Below are 23,928 nucleotides of genomic sequence, written 5' to 3'. Positions count from 1 at the left end.
TAAAAATAGCTCTATAAAGGTTTAAAGAAAGTGAAATAAGGGAAGAAAAGATAAACACAAGCCTTGCACTCTGTTCTGCCGGAATCATAACCCCGGCCTCGAGATTAACAGCCACACATCCTCGCATCTGCAACATGGTCGCTAGACAATCGGCAAACCCTAGCCATCAATAAAGTAGGAACAACAGATTCTAATTAATTGCGAATGCTATGAAGCAAAAGTTCTACCAAATGAGCTCTTTAATTTACAAGCTGGGTAAAAAAAAATTATTCGTAATATGCACTACGCTCAGTAGCTAGCTTGAGTAATCATCACCTTAACAAAATGGTTTTAAATCTTCAATCGGGAGCTGTTTATCACTAGTATTCGTATGTCATGAAACAATTCAAGCAGCGTTAGGATACATTTAATTTTGGTTGACGGACCCTAAAATTTTCTAAAAGCGCCGTCGGCGCCAAAATATACTTATTTTGAGGGGGAAGCTCGCGCCGAAAAAATGCAATTTTTTTTTGGTAAAATTTTTTCCTAAAAGTGCCTAAAAACGTCTTTTTGGCCTGTTTTTTTTTCAAAATTTTGGCTGAGGCGCAGAAATTTTGGCCGAAACAGGGACTTTGGCCAGAATTTTTTGAGAGAGCTCGGAAAGCCAATTTGGTCAACCTAAAAAAAGGTCGACAAAATTCCAAAATTTCGAAAATCCGTCCCTCCCTCGAGAAAATCCGATGCCCCCCCCCCCCCCTCAAAAAAATCCTAGATCCGCCCCTAATTTACACACTTCATATTCAATTAGTCTCCTGGTAAATGCACTTCTATTTGAAAAAAAAACATATCATCTCTATGTGAGTTGACTTCGTATCATCAGCCTACTAAAAACATTTGGTTTCTTTGAATATTGACTTCGTATCATCGTCCTACAATAAAAATATATCATATCTTTGTGAATTTTGACTTTTAAAAATATTTTATGGTACAATTTTATTTAATAGGAACTGGCATTAACATGAACAAAATATTGACAACAGAACTATTAAAAGCTCTAATGAAGTCATGCTGCGGTCCCATTATCTTATTTCGTTTGAACTTGCCAGTGATGAAGCATTTCTGGTTGATGTGCAACGTCATTCCACTGACCTTCTCGTCCTTCATACTGACAAAAACAAGACATGAGTCATAAAAAGGCGCCAGCCATGTTTCATTTCCGGGGTCAAATTTCAGCAACAAACAAAACCCACAGTCAGTGTGATACTCCATTACAGGCTCAATTTCGTATTTTCTCCTCATTGGATTCAAAAAGTATTTCAAAACTATCTCGTCTTTCAAAGTGACAAAATTACTGTCGTAGAAAAGGTGTGAATTGAAGAACTTGTTCACTTCTGAAGCAGGCAAGGTTCCTCGTAGAAGATTTTCAGTAGCAACTACAAGTTTTTGGTGCTTCCTAAACGCTTTTTTACTGTCTTCCGAATTTTTCCAAACTGGGTGAGGCACATCTATTTGTTTGGATCTGATCAAATGATAGTTCATATGTGCAGTTACACCAGCATAGTAGGTTGCAAAACTACACGATAAGAATTTTATCGCACGGCCGATGCGCATAATTAAAATCTGAAAGGAAATTTCTTAACGCGGCATCACTACTTCACCGATAAAATAATCGTAATAAGTAATTGGTGTAAGTTTAAATAATCGTGAAAAAAAATGTCGACAGCTTCATTCAGCGCTTGCTCGGCAACAAAATAAAAAAAAATTCTGCAGAAAAATCAGAAAAACGTCGCATACACAAGGAAAAAATATGACCGATAACTCTACGACGCATTAGCAGTCAATTTGAAAAAGAAAAAAATTTACCAATTGCACAGTCCTCAATTTATAGAGCAGACGCATTTTAGCTAGTATACAAAAAAATCGATTAAAAACATCCGACCCTGCCCAGGTTCGACTCTCTTATTTTGTTGCGGGTCTCCTCCCTATCAATACGCAGATTCATGATACCATGAAGCTAAAGTGCGAAGCCCTGAATGTGCTGACTGCCTTTTAAGGTCTATGGAGCAGTAATAACATGAAAAAAATAAATTTTAATTAAATCAAATAAATTTTGTTCTTAAAATTTGAGACTTTTGTGAAAATCATCCCCCCACACACCATATGAAGTACAAAATGATGAATTTCACTGCTACAAAGAAATTAATTAAGGCAAAACTAATTTTTCCCAAAATGGCAAATTTTAAGCTCCCATAACTTAACAAAAAATGATCACAGATCAAATAATTTTTCAAGTTTAAGCTCAGAACAACAAAACCTTTCGAGAGATAGAAAAATTCCGTCAAAAGTGGCTGGTTCGAAATTTGTCAGAAGAAAAAAAACCACCCGAGCACAATTATTCCGTTATTTTTGTTACGAAATTCGGAACAATAATAGTCGGTGTTAATATCTTTAGCCTTGGCTGTACTTAATACCTGGTTATTGATCAAAATGAACACTTTCATAATGAACACAATTTATCGCAATAATATTAGCGTCGCAACAACATTTGCAACTTGGGTTGAAAAAAAAGATAGTTCATACTATAACTCAAGCGATGCTTGTGTAAAAACGACAAAAATTTCGAAGAAAAAACAGGTTGAAAAGCTTAGATATTCAGCTCATGTCTTCCGACACCGAGAAAAAAATTTTACGAAGTTTTCCTTGTAGCTCAAAACGATGTTGAAAAGGTTTCAGCATGATTTACCATCAGAACTCACACAAAGTTCTTTTTGTTACCTTATTTGTTAAAAGAACATAGCCAACAGACAGTTGGAGATGAGTCAAAATCACAACTTTCCAACTTCCAAAAAAAAACAGATGGCCTTAAAACTCTTTGAATTGCTAGAACAATTAATGTGCGACGTTTTTTTCATTAAAAAAGTCAAATTGAGAAAATTGAATCGAAAGGTAATATTTTTGTTTCACTGGGAATCTCACAAAAAGGCAAAGCAGAGCTCTGTATCACTTGAGATACAACGCATGCGCAGCATTGCAAGCTAGCGAATCGAAAATAAGACGGAAATAACTAAACAAAAAAATTAGGGGAAAAGAAAAAATAATTTCAGAAAAACAGTCGAAAAACACAAACACCAGTACTAAATACTCTAAGTTTTTACCAAGCGGCACCCAAGCAAGTTGGTAAGACGCCAATTGCACCGAAAAAAAAAACCGCAAGAAGTTGTTGCCGTAAGAAAATTGAGCAATTGAGTTTTTTTTAACTTGCTATAGAATCATTTTTTCCTTTGAAGTGACACAAAATAAGCTAACTAGGCTGGTAAAATTAGACCGAAACCAATGAGGCCGAATAAATCTTTTATGCGAAAAAAAAAACGAAAAAAGAAATCAAGGAACATACAACACGAAAATATAACATAAATTTTACAAATGACAGGGCAAAACCAAAAACACTTGCATCTACTATGAAAATTGCTGACAGCACAAAAAAATGTGGTAGCTAAGCCGGCAAAACATAAGCTGACAAATTAAAGACCAAGCATTCAAAAAAATTCAACTTCAAGCATAGATAAAATCAAAGTAGGGCCGTGACAAGAACACAGACGTTAAGGTACAAAGGCATCCACGTTATCTCTGACAAGAACACAGACGTTAAGGTACAAAGGCATCCACGTTATCTCTGGCAAAACATAAGCTGACAAATTAAAGACCAAGCATTCAAAAAAATTCAACTTCAAGCATAGATAAAATCAAAGTAGGGCCGTGACAAGAACACAGACGTTAAGGTACAAAGGCATCCACGTTATCTCTAGGCCAAGAGGGAAAAGGTTTCAAAGTTGCTAAGGTTCACTAATAAATCAACTTCACAATTTCTGAAAAATGTGTAGCAAAACTTGATTACGGGAAAAAGCCTACTTCCCGATGAGATACTTGCTATCGCAAGTGCAATAATTAAATTACATTTTCGTAATTAGAACTCGATCACGTTTTTTGTAACTCTTGCACTTTCGCTATTCGATGGTGGAGTTTGCCTTCCTTTTCACGAAGGAAATCAACTGAACTAAAAAAAATCCAAAGTCAAAACTCAAAAAAAAAATTGAGATTGAACAAATTTTAAAACTTTGCCCGAAAAAAGAAAAAAATCACCGCGACCTATACAAGAATCTTGACTACGTTCATCGACTCGTAAACACAAAAAGACAATAACTACTGTATAGCTAGATTAAATTGCAACCAAATTGAATTTTTACTATGCAATGAATGTTTTTTTTCTGGTTGACAATTATGGAATAAACGTTCACTAAAAAAAAAGAATGTGATATCTTAGCCGCTCCAATTGAATGTTTTTGTATGAAAAAAATTATCAATCCAACGAAACATGTTAACCACCAACATAGCCAACAGACAGTTGGAAAAGGTTATAGAGCTCGAGAAAACTGAAAAAAAACTATCAATTTTGACCATTTTTTAAAATTTTTAATTCAAACTAAAATCCAAGAATCTGAAATGATTGGTACATTATATAAAAAAAAAAAAACTCAATTTGAGAAAACTTGGCCAATAGATAATTTTTTGATCTACTGAGAGATCTTAAAGATCACACCACTTTTGCATCTGAATCGAAAGTGAATCACGTTTTTTTTTCGAGCCATATGCACTTTTTATAATAGAGAGCGTAATTTGCATTCCGCCTAGCAACACAACTTAAGCGCGAACATCTTTTAAAGCTTTTCCTGGGAAAAAAAAATAACACGACCCACACAGTTTTGTCTTCACGTCGTCCAGGGACACATGATGAGTGACTATGCGAAAAATTCCTGTTAGAGGCTCTTTTCTCATCTGCCATAGGAACAACCGCTTAAAATATATACATAAATTCTGTTTTGAAAATTTTGTACACAAGAATTATAACTAAGCTACAGTAATAAAATGATTTTGTACAATTATGATGTTAAGAGAGATTGAAATTTTGTCGATAAAATAAGATGACAGTGTTTATTAGCTGGTTAACGTGAAGCTGATGCTGAATGAGGCTTAGCAAACTTGTTCCCACTGACTATTTTCACTCCCTCCGGTGGCTTTATGCCCAGTGGGTTCGGCGTGCTGTGGTCCTCATACCACACAGTGACGTCACTAGTCACCAGTCTGAAGTACTGTCTCTTCGTTCCCTTCTTCAGAGGAAGTGACTCGTGAGGAGTACAGTCTGTGATCCACATCACTTCGCCTTCAAGGGTACAAAGTGCGAAAAGTTCAATTTAATCATGAAGGATGTCTCAAAAACACTGAAAAAGTTGAGCTTTAGCGCATAATTTTTTAAGGCTCTATAACGACTATTTATGAAATATATTACGAAAAATTTATCAGCAAAGCCGAAGTATTTAACAGCGCTTCTTTAAATTAATTTAAATTCTTGGAAAAATTCAAGCGAAAAATTTCAAACGTAGCTAACTGACAGTCGGAAAAGAGTAATGAACGCAAAGAAACAGAAAAAAAACTGACTGAACACAATAAGAGAAAACTGGATCCACCGTAATTTTTTTTATTTCGCTGGGAAATCTGACGATAAATTTCCATAATCTGACCATTAATTTAACAAAGGAAATGAAGTAAACTTTAAAAAAAAAAATCAACTCAAACCGCGAAAAAAAATGAAAATTGAGCGTGAACAAATTTTAAGACTTTACTGAGTTTTTTTTAATAAGAGCGCTCACTACGTTCATTACTCTTAAAACCATTTTTTCTCAAGTACCTGCAGCCAAAGTTTCTCCCTGTCCGAGGAAACTACGCATGTTCTCTATGTCTCCCAGATTGCCCACAAACTCCTCTGGGTGGTTCACCTTGCAGTTCCAGATGCGACAACTGTCGGCCACATTTGAGGCCATGTAGATACCTCCTATGTACTCGTACGTAGCTCCCAGGTTCCCGTCGTGCACTCCACGGCCCCATGCGATAGTGAGGGGAACATCTGACTGAACTCTCCAGGAACCTTTTACGTCCTACATCATAAACTTAGTAGCAAAAGTATGAACGTGACAAACACTTCGATCCATCACGCGCATAATGAAACCGAATTGCTCGAATACGAGGATCCATCAAGAGATTGCCTTTCATAAAACAGCATTACTCGCAATTTATCCTGCCCTTTTGCTTTAAAAAGTGAAATTTTGAGAAAAGTCTGACAAACCATTAGCTGTTCGTCTTTCTATGCAGAATTGCAAATCTTCCCTTGATAAAACATCGACATGATAACACTCGAGGTCTGTTTAAGGTTGTATTTGAAGATTCAACACTGACGCGAAGCAAATACTAGCAAGAACACGACAAAAAACAGCTCTATAAAATGCAATAAGAAAAAGAAGAAATAAGACTCGAATTAGTAAAATTTCGGCTACGTCTCAGATCCGATATGCACACCAGAGTTTATGAGTCTCGCGCACTAACCACTCAGCCACGGACGATTAGAAAATCACAAATACTAGCCAAAAATAACGCAGAGAACTGATGCTACGAAATTTCGAATGGTACAGATCGTGATTGTTGCAAAGTGCCACCAACTAAGAGAACATTTTAATGAACAATTTTATTTGCGACTTAGGTAAGAAAAAAAAGAAGGTTCGTATTAATACACTACGATCCGCAAGTTCGCTAGTGTAAAGAAACGTACTGATGGCAGGGAACAGTCGGAAGCATACGGTATCTGTATCTTTCCAGGCGTCTCCGTATGCAGTCCTTCCCTTCTCTGTGATTTGCCATCTTCCTTAACTGTTGACTCGTGGATTGTTAGGTATCCAATCTTATCAAACTCTTCTCGATTTAGAGGACACGCTGCTAGAAGTGGAAGATACTGGCGCATGTCTTTTGGGATTGAATCGAGATCGCCCAACACAATTGGCATCATGTTCACGTTGATTCCTGGACAAAAAAGATCACTGATTATCAAACAAAGCAACCGCTAGGCACTGCACCGCAAGATCATCATAAAATCTAACAAAAATGCAACAAAGTTAGTCCTTTTAAGCGTGTCAGACCATAAATGTCTCAGAAAACACCATATCAACAATTCCAACTCAAAATTAAGTAAAAATTTCCTAAAACAGGTTGTAATAAACTTAATACGGCTGAAGAGCTTGCTTGTAGTGCCATATTTCGCAATTATCATGGCAATTAAAATTTCCTTTCCTCAATTAGAGACAAAATTTTCACTAAATAATAGGATTTAAATTAAGTCTGTTTATCCACTAGTGAAGGACCAACATACGGTCTGCTCAGCTCTTTACACGGATCTTTTTCATTATTTTTCTGGGCTGGATAATGTTACACAAACACCAGTACTAAATACTCTAAGTTTTTACCAAGCGGCACCCAAGCAAGTTGGTAAGACGCCAATTGCACCGAAAAAAAAACCGCAAGAAGTTGTTGCCGTAAGAAAATTGAGCAATTGAGTTTTTTTTAACTTGCTATAGAATCATTTTTTCCTTTGAAGTGACACAAAATAAGCTAACTAGGCTGGTAAAATTAGACCGAAACCAATGAGGCCGAATAAATCTTTTATGCGAAAAAAAAACGAAAAAAGAAATCAAGGAACATACAACACGAAAATATAACATAAATTTTACAAATGACAGGGCAAAACCAAAAACACTTGCATCTACTATGAAAATTGCTGACAGCACAAAAAAATGTGGTAGCTAAGCCGGCAAAACATAAGCTGACAAATTAAAGACCAAGCATTCAAAAAAATTCAACTTCAAGCATAGAAAAAATCAAAGTAGGGCCGTGACAAGAACACAGACGTTAAGGTACAAAGGCATCCACGTTATCTCTAGGCCAAGAGGGAAAAGGTTTCAAAGTTGCTAAGGTTCACTAATAAATCAACTTCACAATTTCTGAAAAATGTGTAGCAAAACTTGATTACGGGAAAAAGCCTACTTCCCGATTATGAGATACTTGCTATCGCAAGTGCAATAATTAAATTACATTTTCGTAATTAGAACTCGATCACGTTTTTTGTAACTCTTGCACTTTCGCTATTCGATGGTGGAGTTTGCCTTCCTTTTCACGAAGGAAATCAACTGAACTAAAAAAAATCCAAAGTCAAAACTCAAAAAAAAAATTGAGATTGAACAAATTTTAAAACTTTGCCCGAAAAAAGAAAAAAATCACCGCGACCTATACAAGAATCTTGACTACGTTCATCGACTCGTAAACACAAAAAGACAATAACTACTGTATAGCTAGATTAAATTGCAACCAAATTGAATTTTTACTATGCAATGAATGTTTTTTTTCTGGTTGACAATTATGGAATAAACGTTCACTAAAAAAAAGAATGTGATATCTTAGCCGCTCCAATTGAATGTTTTTGTATGAAAAAAATTATCAATCCAACGAAACATGTTAACCACCAACATAGCCAACAGACAGTTGGAAAAGGTTATAGAGCTCGAGAAAACCGAAAAAAAACTATCAATTTTGACCATTTTTTAAAATTTTTAATTCAAACTAAAATCCAAGAATCTGAAATGATTGGTACATTATATAAAAAAAAACTAACTCAATTTGAGAAAACTTGGCCAATAGATAATTTTTTGATCTACTGAGAGATCTTAAAGATCACACCACTTTTGCATCTGAATCGAAAAAGAATCACGTTTTTTTTCGAGCCATATGCACTTTTTATAATAGAGAGCGTAATTTGCATTCCGCCTAGCAACACAACTTAAGCGCGAACATCTTTTAAAGCTTTTCCTGGGAAAAAAAATAACACGACCCACACAGATTTGTCTTCACGTCGTCCAGGGACACATGATGAGTGACTATGCGAAAAATTCCTGTTAGAGGCTCTTTTCTCATCTGCCATAGGAACAACCGCTTAAAATATATACATAAATTCTGTTTTGAAAATTTTGTACACAAGAATTATAACTAAGCTACAGTAATAAAATGATTTGAACAATTATGATGTTAAGAGAGATTGAAATTTTGTCGATAAAATAAGATGACAGTGTTTATTAGCTGGTTAACGTGAAGCTGATGCTGAATGAGGCTTAGCAAACTTGTTCCCACTGACTATTTTCACTCCCTCCGATGGCTTTATGCCCAGTGGGTTCGGCGTGCTGTGGTCCTCATACCACACAGTGACGTCACTAGTCACCAGTCTGAAGTACTGTCTCTTCGTTCCCTTCTTCAGAGGAAGTGACTCGTGAGGAGTACAGTCTGTGATCCACACCACTTCGCCTTCAAGGGTGCAAAGTGCGAAAAGGTCAATTTAATCATGAAGGATGTCTCAAAAACACTGAAAAAGTTGGGCTTTAGCGCATAATTTTTTAAGGATCTATAACGACTAATTATGAAATATATTACGAAAAATTTATCAGCAAAGCCGAAGTAGTTAACAGCGCTTCTTTAAATTATCTTAAATTCTTGGAAAACTTCAAGCGAAAAATTTCAAACGTAGCCAACTGACAGTCGGAAAAGAGTAATGAACGCAAAGAAACAGAAAAAAACTGACTGAACACAAGAGAAAACTGGATCCACAGTTATTTTTTTTATTTCGCTGGGAAATCTGACGATAAATTTCCATAATCTGACCATTAATTTAACAAAAAAAAAATGAAGTGAACTTAAAAAAAATCAACTCAAACCGCGAAAAAAAATGAAAATTGAGCGTGAACAAATTTTAAGACTTTACTGAGTTTTTTTTAATAATTACGTTCATTACTCTTAAAACCATTTTTTTCTCAAGTACCTGCAGCCAAAGTTTCTCCCTGTCCGAGGAAACTACGCATGTTCTCTATGTCTCCCAGATGGCCCACAAACTCCTCTGGGTGGTTCACCTTGCAGTTCCAGATGCGACAACTGTCGGCCACATTTGAGGCCATGTAGATACCTCCTATGTACTCGTACGTAGCTCCCAGGTTCCCGTCGTGCACTCCACGGCCCCATCTGACTGAACTGGGAACATCTGACTGAACTCTCCAGGAACCTTTTACGTCCTACATCATAAACTTAGTAGCATGAGGTATGAACGTGACAAACGCTTCGATCCATCACGCGCATAATGAAACCGAATTGCTCGAATACGAGGATCCATTAAGAGATTAGATTGCCTTTTATAAAACAGCATTACTCGCAATTTATCCTGCTCTTTTGCTTTAAAAAGTCAAATTTTGAGTAAAGTCTGACAAACCATTAGCTGTTCGTCTTTCTATGCAGAATCGCAATTCTTCCCTTGATGAGACATCGACATGATAAAACTCGAGGTCTATTTAAGGTTGTATTTGAAGATTCAACATTGACGCGAAGCAAATACTAGCAAGAACACGACAAAAAACAGCTCTATAAAATGCAACAAGAAAAAGAAGAAATAAGCCTCGAATTAGTAAAATTTCGGCTACGTCTCAGATCCGATATGCACACCAGAGTTTATGAGTCTCGCGCACTAATCACTCAGCCACAGACGATTAGAAAATCACAAACACTAGCCAAAAATAAAGCAGAGAACTGATGCTACGAAATTTCGAATGGTACAGATCGTGATTGTTGCAAAGTGCCACCAACTAAGTGAACATTTTAAAGAACAATTTTATTTGCGACTTAGGTTGAAAAAAAAGAAGGTTTGTACTAATACACTACGCTCCGCAAGTTCGCTAGTGTAAAGAAACGTACTGATGGCAGGGAACAGTCGGAAGCATACGGTATCTGTATCTTTCCAGGCGTCTCCGTATGCAGTCCTTCCCTTCTCTGTGATTTGCCATCTTCCTTAACTGTTGACTCGTGGATTGTTAGGTATCCAATCTTATCAAACTCTTCTCGATTTAGAGGACACACTGCTAGAAGTGGAAGATACTGGCGCATGTCTTTTGGGATTGAATCGAGATCGCCCAACACAATTGGCATCATGTTCACGTTGATTCCTGGACAATAAAGATCACTGATTATCAAACAAAGCAACCGCTAGGCACTGCACCGCAAGATCATTATAAAATCTAACAAAAATGCAACAAAATTAGTCCTTTTAAGCGTGTCAGACCATAAATGTCTCAGAGAACAACATATCAACAATTCCAACTCAAAATTAAGTAAAAATTTCCTAAAACAGGTTGTAATAAACTTAATACGGCTGAAGAGCTTGCTTGTAGTGCCATATTTCGCAATTATTATGGCAATTAAAATTTCCTTTCTTCAATTAGAGACAAAATTTTCACTAAATAATAGGATTTAAATTAAGTCTGTTTATCCACTAGTGAAGGACCAACATACGGTCTGCTCAGCTCTTTACACGGATCTTTTTCATTATTTTTCTGGGCTGGATAATGTTGCTTCAACCGAGAAACGAGCACACATTGCGGTGGTCCTCGGACATCTGATTAAGATTTAAAAAAAAAACAAACTGCCAGCTCTAATGCGATCTTGGATTAACGAATGTTTTGAATTAAAAATAGAACAGATACTTTGTGTTGTATCACATTTTCTGGAAAACATCCCAGAAATGTCAAAATTGTCCAAATGAGCAAAATACGGTTTGCCGTCTTGCTCGACAGGACGGGCCAAGTTCGCATTAAAAAACAGGCTTCAACTTTTTGAAAATTAACCTTCTTTTTGGTTTGTTAAGTTCGATGACATCACAGTGTCTTTTAGGGAGGTTTTTTAGTGTTTTAAAACTCTGTAATCAGATAATTTGGCATTTCACAAACTGAAATCATTTGAAGTAGTAAAATTTATTTCATCAGATCGTTTTCAACAGCTGTTTAAAAATTTCTGTGCTTTGGCAATTTTTAATGCGAAATGGCAGTTTGTTCCACTACCTGGGACCTAGAAAAGGGAAGCTGCTTTTTCCGTAGTCGGAGGAAACTTTTGGTACTACTTCGTTCAAGTTACGACTGGAGTAAGTTCGTCTCATCGATGGAGAAGCATTGCGCATATATATCGGTTCGAATGGGTGTTAAAAAGACATTAAAGCGTATATTCAAATCTGCTTTTCACAGGTAACCAACGTAATTCGTGCAGAAATATTGTAATACTTCGTAACTTCGAAAGCTGAAAAACAAAAGAACATGCAGCATTTTAAACTTCTTGTAAATTTTGCAAAAGAAAACCAGAAGGCCCGCATGCAAGTTTTTACAGTTATTCAGTGTCGTCACATTGAGGTTTTCTGCTAGCTTGTGTCTATTATAAAAGTTCAAGTATTTTCCTATACGGTATGATTTGCGCAGTTGAAAAGAGCATGGACTACAGAGAGCGGTAATTGAAAACCTCATTTTAAGATTCTGATCAATTATTACCCCGAGAGAAACCAAGCGCTCTTTGAGATCAATTGATGTATCGCAAAAATATACACATTTAACAGGTTTTGTACTATTGACTTTTTCTAAACACAATCTTCGGTTTTATCAGTATTTAGTGCCAAACCCTTCGTTCTAAACCATTTGGCAATGCTATCAATCTGCCAAGTTCAAGTGACATCTAGAGGTTCGTTTTTTCAATGACTTGTAGATTGTCATGTCATCTGCGTAAATCTGATACTTAAGTACTATACTTGCCAACACTTCTGGGAGTGGGCCAAGATAATTGTAAAACAGAAGAGGTCCAAGTATAGACGCATGTGGAACACCAGTGTTAAAAAAATCTTCCATCTGAACGCGATTCTTGATGAGAACTGTTTGGCGTGTGTTTCTAAGATAAGACCTTATTAGATCTGAAGGAGAATCAGTCAACTATTGAGCAACGCCATTTCTGTACTTCCGATATGCCTAGTGCAGATAAGCCTAGTGCAGCTAATGTATTGAAACTTTCTAAGCGATCAAGTAATTGTAGGAATATCAATCTTTCCGAGACTATGCTAAAAAATTTGAAACAGACCGGTAGGAACCTATAAGTTCAGTCTGAAGAGTTTCCTTTTTCAGAAGTGGTAGAACCATGGAAGTTTTGATTACCGCAGGAAAGACACTTTCATCAATACACATATTAAAAAGCTCTCTCATGAAGATTACAAAAGCAGACTTGGCAGTCTTGACTAAAGCTGACATCAGGGAATCTTCTGGTGAAGTTGCAGATTAGATATAATTGAGGGTTTTTTCATTTCTTCATCTACATGATGAAATTTGAAATAGGGCTTTTCTGCAATATCATTCATTTGGTCTATTTGCATTTCAGCAGCGCGAACGAAGTCATTCCGTTTTTGATTTTCACATAAATTTCCACATTTTTGTAACCAAAAAACGTTCAATGCATTTGCGAGGGCAAGATTTGAGCTTGCAAATGCATTTCAAATTACTTGTCACTTTCAAATTACTTGTCACTTTACAGTTTTTTCTGCAAACAGAAAAAAGATCTAACTATGAAATAGGAGTTATGTTGAATAATTGTCCGGAGGAGAAATCACTTGACAGGTCGTAAGATTTCCTGATGATCTCTCAAATCGGTGCTTCATCGAATTATCGCTGTATAACAGGGCTTTGTAATGGCCGCTTATAGCGCTCGCGCACCTAGGTACAAACTTTAACAGCAAGTTTTCATTCAGAAGACCCAGTGGAAATCTGTGATTGTAAATTTAGGGAAAAGAAAAGCGAGCTGCAGTCGATGAAGAACCGCTCAGAAAACAATTTTTGCAGTTCAGTGTAGCAGGCCCAGCAACAAGTTCAGTAGCTGGCTCAACATTTATTTAAGTTGACGTCAAGCCACCATTTGCTTTCGCGAAAAGCCAACCCCCATAGAATAGTTCACTGCGGATTTCCCCAGGGTTCTGTGCTATCACCCACTCCATTTTATTTTCACGTTCATGATGCCCCCCCCCAAAGAACACACACCTCGTCTCATATGCGGACAATTTTCCTTCCTTTCTCGCAGAACTCTGAGATCGAACAAGCATCTAACTCAATAAATGGCTACCTAAAAATTAAATAACTTTTATATTTCTCAAAACTAAATTTTCCGTACCCTAAAGGATCAGTCACTCTCTTTTCGTCTTACAATAAAGACATCAATAAAGCACCCAGTGTGTTTTTGAACATGGAGCGTCTCACGCTGAGCAACAATCTAAAATTTAGGCGTTACAATTGACCCGGCTCAGTTGCTTCACTCACTACAAACAATCCACGAACAAGGCCAGGCGCAGGATAAGAATCCTGAAAGCCTTAGCAGGTTCAACATAGGATTAAACCAAGGAAACCCTAATTTAAACTCACACTAGAAAACCTCTCCCATGTATGGTCCCACGCTGCCAGTAACACCTCCCTTAACCGCTTGCAGGTTAGCAAAAACCGAGCAGCCTTCCGTGTTATAACTGATGCCACAGTCTTGAGTTCACTGCACACCGAAGCTGAAAATTTAACCATCTAAAACCACTGCACCATTATCTTCCCAGTTTTTTCACCGTTACCAGACCCCAACAGTTTTTCCATACTCACTCTCTTCCCCTCGCCAAATACGCCCATCAATTCTCAACTGCCTGAAGAAAGAAACCACTGAAATTTTAACTAAATTGTTAAACGAACTCCACCAAAGAGTTTCAAAACCGAGACGACGTCTCATCCTTGGCTTATAAATATTTAAAACTTATTTTAAAAATCAATCAAACAAAAAAATTAACCAAGTTCCTTACTGAAGCCCCAACCTCTAAGGTATTTGTATCCCCCTCAAAAACAAACTGAAAACCGAGACGAAGTCTCCGCTTTTGTTTTTAAACATTTGGCACTTATTTCAAAACACAATCATACGAAACAAGTAACCCTCCTGCCTGAAGTTCCAACCTCTAAAGTTATTTGTATCCCTCCAACCAAAATTCAAAGTTGACCCCTTAGAACAATCCCTCTCCCGATACACCTGCTGTAAGCACTTCCAACTCCATTGCCTTTCTATGCCCAACCGTCTTCCTTGCACCCCACACTACTTTCCATCGTCTCAATTGTCCCTATATCCCCTCCCTTCTTACACCCGCAGACATGTGGCTTCGGCCACTGAATGCCGCGAAGTTCCTAGACCTAGCTATAGACGAGCAAATCACGACCATGGCGAAAACAACAACCCCCAGTTTTTTGATTACCCTAGCATCATAGCGACTTTAATTATGATAATTTCGCATTAGAGGATACGCACCTTTAAGCCTTCGAGACAGGTCTAATTTAGCTGGGCTATCACTTTCTCAAATTATTTAATTATTATTAAGTTCTTTCATAATCAATCGTTGCTGGAAAGGAAGATCAGCCGTGAAGCGAAACTAAAAGCTTTGATCATTTGTCGATTTACAATTTTCTATGACCAAATAATTTATTGAAATAGTATCATTGAGTACACTACATATTAAATGCCTTTCTGTTTTGATTCGAAATAAAAAATGTCTACATTTTTCTCAGTTTCCATTAAAAATCAGTTTTACATTTTTGATTAATAGTTTAATTTCGGGAGAATGAAGCAAGCGCTCAGGAATAGAAAACCACACAATTTGCAAGATGTAAACTGATATTTTCAAGGAGCGTGGTCGGATAATTGTGTTACTTGTTTCTATTGTTTTCTCTGCGACTGACTTGTTTCTATTGTTTTGTTTGATTTTTGATGCGACTTTCGAATAGAGTAACGAAATGTGCTCGTCTGATTTATTTATCAAGACAAAATTTAAACAGCCTTTTTTGACGGGAGTTTTTAAGTCCAAAAGCTATGAATGTTTCCAGCTCAATATTACATTACAAACAATTTCATAATACCTGTTTTTATGGAACAGGCACTCTAGACAAACATGCCAAGCAAGAATTGAAACCAGGCCGACAATCTTTGAGCATACACCAGTTGTCCCGAAAATTTAATTACCTTCGAAACTACCACGTAGCACCACCACCCAAACAGTAGCTAATAGTAACTTAGTACCCACCCGTAAGTGATTCAACTGATTTTCTTCAACTAGTTGTTAACCCGAAAAAAACTACATTCCGATTTGATAACGCTTGCTAATCGCAAGCGTAAAAACTATGCCTTTGATGACACTTTGATGAATTTTTTTTAAATTTTGGATGATTTTTCTCGAATTGTTTTGCTTGGAAAGCTTTTGACAGTCCACGTTGTTGAGATGACAAGGCAATTGAGAATCATACTAATAGAAGATTAATCAAACCTCACAGATGAAAAAGGATAACACTCACCCTTTGGCTTAGGAAACGGCACTTGAGCAACAACACTAGCAAAAACTCCTCTTGTCTCAATACTTGATTTCCAGTATTGTTCCACGTGTCTATAAATTACTTCAACCAGCTCCATTGGCAAAAATGACAATCGAGAGCCAGAATTAAAATGCTCCATTTGCATTACTGTCCAGATTTCGCTGACAAAGATTTTTTGAAACTCCGCGCCCTTTGAGCATTTTGCTTTTTCTTTAACCTGGATAGGTGGTTTGATAGAATTCAAGTCTTTCTCACTCAATTTAGATCCCCAAATAAAAATAAGCCTTTCACGAAGCTCATGCTCAAAGTTCCTTGCAAAGGCAGCTTCTCGGCGATGTATACTTGATATACCTGGTAAGGTCGAAACTGGGATTAACTTCACGTAGTTGCTGTAAGGCAAAGCGTACCTCCTGGCGGAATTTGGCCAGGGTATAATGTAGGTATCAAGCAGTTCTGCCAAAGGGCACGGCAACTGATCTTTGATTTTGAGCTTCCCAACACAAACGTTTGTGGCTTCTTTCAGAAAATAAAGAACAGTAATTTTTGATTCTTCGTCGCCGTAACTTTGTCGACATTTGAATTCAAGTTGAACAATAATTAAGCCTTCGTCGCCGATGACAGACGATCGTACCACTCGAGAACTGGCGACTTCTATCACCTCAGAAGAGAGAACATTAGTGAAGTTTCTATAACCCGATAGAAGCTCGGCAACAGTCTCGCCTACGATGGTTTTAAAATCTAAATCCATATAAAAATGCAGTAAGTTTCAAACAATTCGAAAATCTGAAATTGAGAAACTACATGAACGTTTCAACTGAGTCTTTCTGTATGTTTTCCTCGGGCATTTGTAGTGATTTTGCATCCAAATCAAAGCAATATCTAGATAACGATACATTTTAGTCTGAGCCTAGGAATGACCAGAAAAGAATGAACCATTTTCTTTTTACCATTTTTTTTCATCATTTTGAAATAAAAACGAGCACTCAAAACTGACGTTACTATTGCCCAAACAAAATCCATTTTCAACTGCATCCCTGTCTACCGAATGAACCTAAGTCTTTTCTTAAGATGATATGGTGGAGCGAGGGGCTAATTTTGAGAGGAAGGCGCACGCTGATACAATGCCATTTGTTGGTTTCAAAACGACTTCTTGCTATTTAAAAAAAAAATATGTCCATAAAATTACTTTGCAGAGCTCGACACACAAAAAGTTGAGAAAATGCCACTAGAAATAAGAAGCAGTGCCAATGCCAAGACAAGACTGGAAAAATTTCTGGACTAGCACTTTATATAATCAAACTTTTTGCAATTCAGTTTTCAGTTTGCTTTAAATGGTTATTTAAAAAGAAAATAAACAACTGAAAGCAGCTCGAATGTGCCATTCTGTGTTTATCCAGTAAGGTCAAAATCTTATCACAATCCTAATAAAGATAGGACACATCAGGAAAACGCTTATCTTTCCACACTAAAATTCTCATTTTAAGAGCCAAAACTCAAACAAGACTACTTGGTCATTTTCGCAATTTTATTCTGGAACGTGTAGTGTAGAGTTTGGCAGAAGATAACACAAGGGAATAAAAAAAAAGCCTAGCAAAGACTTTTCCAAACGACGCCCATGAAAACAGAGAAAATCTTTTTGGTTTTCACAACAACGTTCTTCCAAAAACTGTTATTTTTATAAATCTGAAGTTGATTTTTTTTACACAGAACGTAACAGAGCAATAGCACGGGGCAGTTAAGTAACAACCAATTCCCGAAAATCATAAAATCGCTGATAAAAATGAAATGAAAGGCATTCCTAACAAACAGTTTGAAAACGGTAACTGAACACAGAAAACAAAAACTGTCTGTTTCAAAAACTGTCTGTTTGAAAAAACTATATCGCAGTGATTGTCGTTCAATTTCAGTAAACTTTTAGTATTGATATTTGACACAGAGGCGAAGCTGAGCTTCGCACCACTTGGGAAACCACACACACACACACATAGCATTGCAAGCCAGCAGACAGAAAATGAATAAAAAAACACTAAATCGTAAAAAAAATTAGAGAATTTCGAAAAAACCATAACAACAAAACTTTCAGAAATTGTCTGGAATGATGTTCGATTTAAAAACACAATAACTGGCGTTTAGTAAGTATTCAGACACAAAAATCTTCGGCCACTAAGCTGGAAAAGGCAGTTTACAATCCCTTTGAGCAAAATCGTTTTCCATTGAAAAATTTTTGAACATTCCGAAAATCTAAATTTTTAAGCTTCTCCCTCCAGAAACACGCAAAAGCGTAAAAAAGACAAAAAATACAAAGTTAGTAAATTTACAAATAACAGTAATAAATCAAAACTCTTTCAGTTACAATAAACATTGCTTACAGCCCAGCAAAAATCCGTAACAAGGCAATTAAGCCAACCGAACATAAGCAGACACACAACAGCTTGACAATTTTTCGAAACAGAAAATTTCCCTTTTGAATAAAAAAAGTTCTGACCTGGTTTGAACGCACAACCTTTACCACCTCAGGCGTAGTATTTGTCTCAAATACCATGTGTGCCTGAAAAGCTAATTAATTTTGATTTTGATGTAAGTCAAGCTATCATATGTTTTTCTGTAAATACCTTGTATAACAAGACAACTGTGATGCGGCAACTAAGCCGACAAAACATTATCAGACTAACGATAGTCCGAAAATTTATTGAAACGGAATAGTTTGTCTTTTAAAACTTGAGAAATTTTTGCTTAAAAAACACTGCCAGTAGTAACAGTAGACCGGTAAAGCGTATGTTGGTTGCACGTGTGCACGGGAATCAATTCCAGTGATTCAAGTGATTTTGTTTAACAAGTCGTCAACCCAAAAAAGTCTACATTCCCGTTTGATAACGCTTGCGTAATAATACATGCCCAATTTGACAGTTTCCTATTAATAAAACAGAGCAAAAAAATTGCACTTTTATACAAAAGTGGAAAATTTAATGAGAAATGAAAAATTGAATACAAAAAAAATGAGTTTTGAGACACGCTTCAAACTTCTAAAGACTGCAGGATCATCTGAAGTTTGTTTCAAACAACAGCAGCAGAATCGACAAAACTTGGCCGGATATGTTGTACCCCTTCTCTTATTTGAAGTAGTTTTCACAGTTTCTGGCTCAGCGTAACAGGAGCGAAATGTAGCAGAGATAACTACGCATGTAGTTAAATTGTAAAATTTGAAGACCAATCGGTGGAATTTTAAAATCGATCGGACCTATACCTGACAACATAGGTTGATTGGAATTTGAGATATATGAGCTCAACGGTTCAAGCAGACAACGATATGAGCAGCTGCATTCCGGGCCCGCTGGCGTTTGTAAACTTGTTCACCAGTCGAGCCAGAATAAAGGCCGTATCACAAATCTAGACATAAAAAACAAAGGCTCAAGACACATGACTAGCTTTTTAAGATGATATACGTTTACGTGTATCCCCGAGTTCTCTTAGTTGCCACAAGCATAATCCAGTAGCGCGGTCAATCTGATCGTTTATTAATAAAACTTCGTTAAAAAAACTCAGCCTTCGAACGTGTATTTCGATTTCGTGAACCAAAACTGACATATTACGGGGTCCGAACAACCATTTTTTTTATTTGGATGACATGAGAAATTAATCAAGTTTCTCTGAATTAAGTACCAGTCCCAAGAAGACGAACATAACTTTCAGGCAGCTACTAAATTTTTCAATCATCAGCGAGGAAAGCTTCGAAGATCGACTGAAAAAATGTAAAACTGAAAGAAATGAATACTTATTGTAACATACATGAACTTTAACATTCACCTTCGTAAGTAAAGACATTGACCTTTGATTAGTGGCGTGATGATGATATTTATAAATAGCGCGATGTAAAGTAAAGTTCATGGTATGTTAGATGCTAATCTTGTCAATATTGATTGAGAACACAAAAATATATTCAGCCACCAAAACCAGGCGAATCAACTTTGAATTAAAGTTTGCAATCTCCGTTTTCAATAACATCAGGGGACGTCGGACGGACTAACAACACGCATCCGAAAAATAAATTCAATTGTATAAGAGCTCAAATAAAGTGCAATATCATTGATATGCGATACTTATGAAGGACTGAAGGAAATGAATACGTATAATGCAGCACCGTCATATCTCCCTGTATATCGCTAATACCGAGAAGATCAATAAATAACAGAAGCATTCCCAGAACTGTGCCCTCTAAATTTTTTAAGTTCACTAGTCGCGCTCACACATTACCACTTCAGTTCTACCAATCAAACCGTTCTGAAGCCATGGGAATTTGTCCCTTATGCCCCTTCTATTTATAAAAATTGAGAACAGGAAACTGTGGTGCAAGTCGAACGCATTGCTGCGATGAATACGAATTAAAAGATCATTTTTTGCTTAACGAAGCGATGCAGCTATAAGTTTTACTTCAATGTTTAAACAAAAAAATCAACTCCTTCGAGTCTAACAGACAAAACAGACACTGTGAAGATGAAAATTTTTTTTTTTGATTTTTTCCTGATACAATTAAAAAAAATAGAATAAAAACCAAGCTCCTGATAGAAAAAAAACAAAATTAAACAAAAACGAAGCTTATTTCGGCACAGTATTTAAATTTGCTGTAAGAAATCCCTGTTATATACAATGAAAAATCTTAAAACACTACGAAAGAAAAAACTGCTACTTTTTTTAGAACACCTATTAGTATTGACTGCCTTTAGAAGTTTCGCAAGAACAATGAGAGATACACCCGAAAACAATTTTTAGTTTGTGAATATTTTAAAACTCGGCCGTACCTTTTCTTGACCAGCACTAAAGTCGTGAGTTTGAAAAAAAAATTACTGAACTAAAACAATAATTGAAAAACAAAACGAAACACGTTTTCAGTCCTTGAGATCAAAAATGTAAAACCGATCTGGTTTCGCTCAGCCAGAATTAGGATTGTATAAAGCAAATAAGTTGAAAGAACCGGCGCCAATTAATTTTTTTTTAAATAGCTCAGAAAGGCCAAAAAAATCTAGACTCGAGAGCATGAGCCTTTGAATATAATCGAAGCTAAGCTGAAACAAAATACGCCAAAAATGGTGAAACCGAAAAAACTGGCAACTTTTTTAAAATGTATTTAATAAAACTTATTGGCCTGCATACACAACTCTATATGTCGTTATCAGAGATAACAAAATCAATCAGTTGATGAAGATATCAGGGATCATTCAAATCACAATTCTGTTTACAAAATTTTTATGTGAAAAGTCAAAAACGCGGTTGCAATATGCTTGTCCATGCGTGAGGCGATAACTCGTCAAAAGCGCAATTTGGTCGAAAGCGGCGATTCGCCCAGGTGATAACTCGAACCACGCGACAATTCGTAATAGCTGATTGAGCGGCAAACACTGATTCAAGCACACTATGCTGCTCGTGTCGAATGTAAGCGGAGTGGAGCAAGCGTTTGTTTCTTGCCAATGCATTGTTACTTGTCGGTTGTTACGAAATGTCGCACTCAACGCCTTTTAAAACAACCAGTTCTTGCTTTCGACTATTTGTAACATGGCATTGCTCAGTGTAACGTTTAAGAGGCAAATGCGAGGACTCATTCAGAAACAACGCAGACTAATTTTTCAAGGGCAGAATCAAGAAACCAAATTATTAAGATCCCACACCGAGGATGCGCAACCTGGCCTCCAATTAGGAAGAATCAGTTTATCCACTTCGGCATGACATCACTGCTTTGCGTTTATTAAAAAGATACTATTTGTTTTTACCGGCAGAGAACTTCCCTTTATCGCTTTATCTATGATTTAAGTCCGAGCCGAACTCTTAATGTTATAAATTCTTATAACCGGTTTCCGTGAAAACAGAAACAAGAAAGTTTTCACCCAGTAAAATTACGCTTAAACTTGGTATTGCAAGCTAGCAGACAGGAAAGGACAGCCACTAAGTCCAAAAAAATTATCAATTTTCATATAAGCCACAACAAAAATAACTTCAAAATGCTGTCTGGAATGATGTTCTAATTGTGGAAAACACGTCCAGAAACACAATCGTCGGCGTTTAATCAAAACTTAAAAACAATTATCTACCGGCAACTGGGTCGACACAATTTGAGTAAATTCCAGTAGAATCAAAAACAGAATTGTTGTCATGAAAAAATTTGAACAATAAACTTTATTCTAAGACTTTTAACATTTTGAGCAATCCAGAGGGAAGCATCAAAACTGTTTTTCTCTTGAAAATACTCAAAATTAGGTAACTAAGCCAATAAAATAAAGACCGAATTTTTAAACGAAACAAAAGGAAATACGAAGGTAAGTAAAGTTACAAACTGTAGTAGATCAAAACACTAGCAATGAAAATTTCGTGCAGCAAAAAAAGCGATTCTAAGATATGTCAACTAAGCCGCAAAACATCAACACAGACAAAAAATAGGCCGACTATTTTATTTGAAACTGACTGTTCACCGTTTAACAAAAAACAGGTCATGGTCAGATTCGAACTCAGATTTTGAGTTAAATTCATTATGAGCCAAGGTACCACCAGAAATTGAGTCTTGTGAACAAAATTAGTGACGGGAAAAAATCTAGTACCGGTTGCAACACCCTTGCTGATCGCAAGAGTAACCCTATATGAGCTTTAGAGACCCAAAAAAAGACTTAAGTGTCCTTCCAAAAGCTATCAATGAAAACCTAAAACTAATTATTACAACAAATACTGGGAACCGCATGCAGCGTCGTTTGTCGGTAAAACAGGTACCTATTGATAGCAAAAAGAATGTGTTGGAGAACCTTCATGGTATTATTATTTTTCTAGTTTTAAGAAATTTCTGAACAAATTAAGTACTTTAAGCATTTTATGTTTTCATATGATCTCTTAAGCTAAAGAGAAGAATTTGACACATCTTCACGCAATTGCATTAAAAACGTATTACAGTAATACGCATTGTTTTTCATGCAATTGAGCGAAGATGTGTCAAATTATTCTCTTTAGCTTAAGATCAAATGAAAACATAGTATGCTTAAAAGAAAAATAATAATATCAACAAGCTTCTCTAACAGTTTTTGTTTCTTATCAATAGTTACCTGTTTTGCAGAAAAATGACACTGCATAGGGTTCCCAGTATACGCTTTGTTTGTCAGGGAACTATTTTGTTTAAAAAATTCTCCGCCGCAGGCAAATTTTTCACAAAAACAGTCCAGCTATTTTAGACACTGTTTGGAGGTTGGTTAGCCGACCATGGATGCCGTAAACTTATACCAAAAGGGAAACCTTTTGGAAAAACTTAGCAACCAGAATTGAGGGGGGAGGCGGTTGTATTGTATTGCACGATAATGATTCGTAAAGCCTCCTTTAAAAAATAAACCCATATTCAGGAATCAATCGCACATAAAAACAAAAACGAATAAAAACAAGAAGAATAAAAACAAAAGGAAAAAGTTCCTGGATGCCACTAGATTCAAACACCGTTACTACCGTCTAAGATTCAAAAGCCTGAATGACTCCTACTTGCATTTCACAGGTGCATATACAAAACAGACTAAAAATTATGATATGAGCAAAATAAAACAGTCCGGTTCAAGGTCGCCGGTATAACCGGCTCAATTTTGTCCAACTCTCTGCAGGCAAGCTCGCAACACGCTGGCGCAATTTCGGCGGTCACTATTCTGAACAAAGGACAATTTTTGGCCTACCGGCTATTAAAAACAATTATCACTTGGGGCTGGTTTTCGGACTGATTTGTATCTGGCTGTTTTTTGTTCAATTTTGTATTTTCCCGACTGATTTGTATATGACTGTTTTCTATGGAAAC

At 36.5% G+C, this 23,928-nt stretch overlaps 2 protein-coding genes across 2 annotated transcripts in view; both read right to left on the bottom strand.

Moving 5' to 3' along the window:
• Positions 1-4,874: 4,874 nt before the first annotated feature.
• On the bottom strand, positions 4,875-6,954 carry LOC134847030 (uncharacterized). The gene is made up of 3 exons (XM_063864519.1): positions 6,638-6,954; positions 5,723-5,969; positions 4,875-5,197 (listed from the first exon to the last, which is right to left on the bottom strand). Exons 1-3 carry the CDS (start codon positions 6,869-6,871, stop codon positions 4,980-4,982), a joined length of 699 nt encoding a protein of 232 aa, XP_063720589.1. The 5' UTR covers positions 6,872-6,954; the 3' UTR covers positions 4,875-4,979.
• A 1,891-nt stretch (positions 6,955-8,845) lies between these two features.
• Positions 8,846-23,928, bottom strand: part of LOC134847028 (uncharacterized) — a 397,482-nt gene continuing 382,399 nt past the window's right edge. Inside the window, exons 2-5 of the mRNA XM_063864517.1 lie at positions 16,107-16,907; positions 10,642-10,889; positions 9,722-9,968; positions 8,846-9,210 (exon numbers count right to left, since the gene is read on the bottom strand). Coding sequence (XP_063720587.1) covers positions 8,993-9,210; positions 9,722-9,968; positions 10,642-10,889; positions 16,107-16,872 — 1,479 coding nt within the window. The 5' untranslated portion in view covers positions 16,873-16,907 and the 3' untranslated portion in view covers positions 8,846-8,992. The remainder of the gene's footprint in view (positions 9,211-9,721; positions 9,969-10,641; positions 10,890-16,106; positions 16,908-23,928) is intronic.

Source organism: Symsagittifera roscoffensis, chromosome 5, assembly GCF_963678635.1.
Source record: "Symsagittifera roscoffensis chromosome 5, txSymRosc1.1, whole genome shotgun sequence".
Taxonomy (NCBI): Eukaryota; Metazoa; Xenacoelomorpha; order Acoela; family Convolutidae; genus Symsagittifera; species Symsagittifera roscoffensis.
Note: the sequence above shows the minus strand (reverse complement) of the source record. Positions and strands in the feature narration are given on the sequence as shown.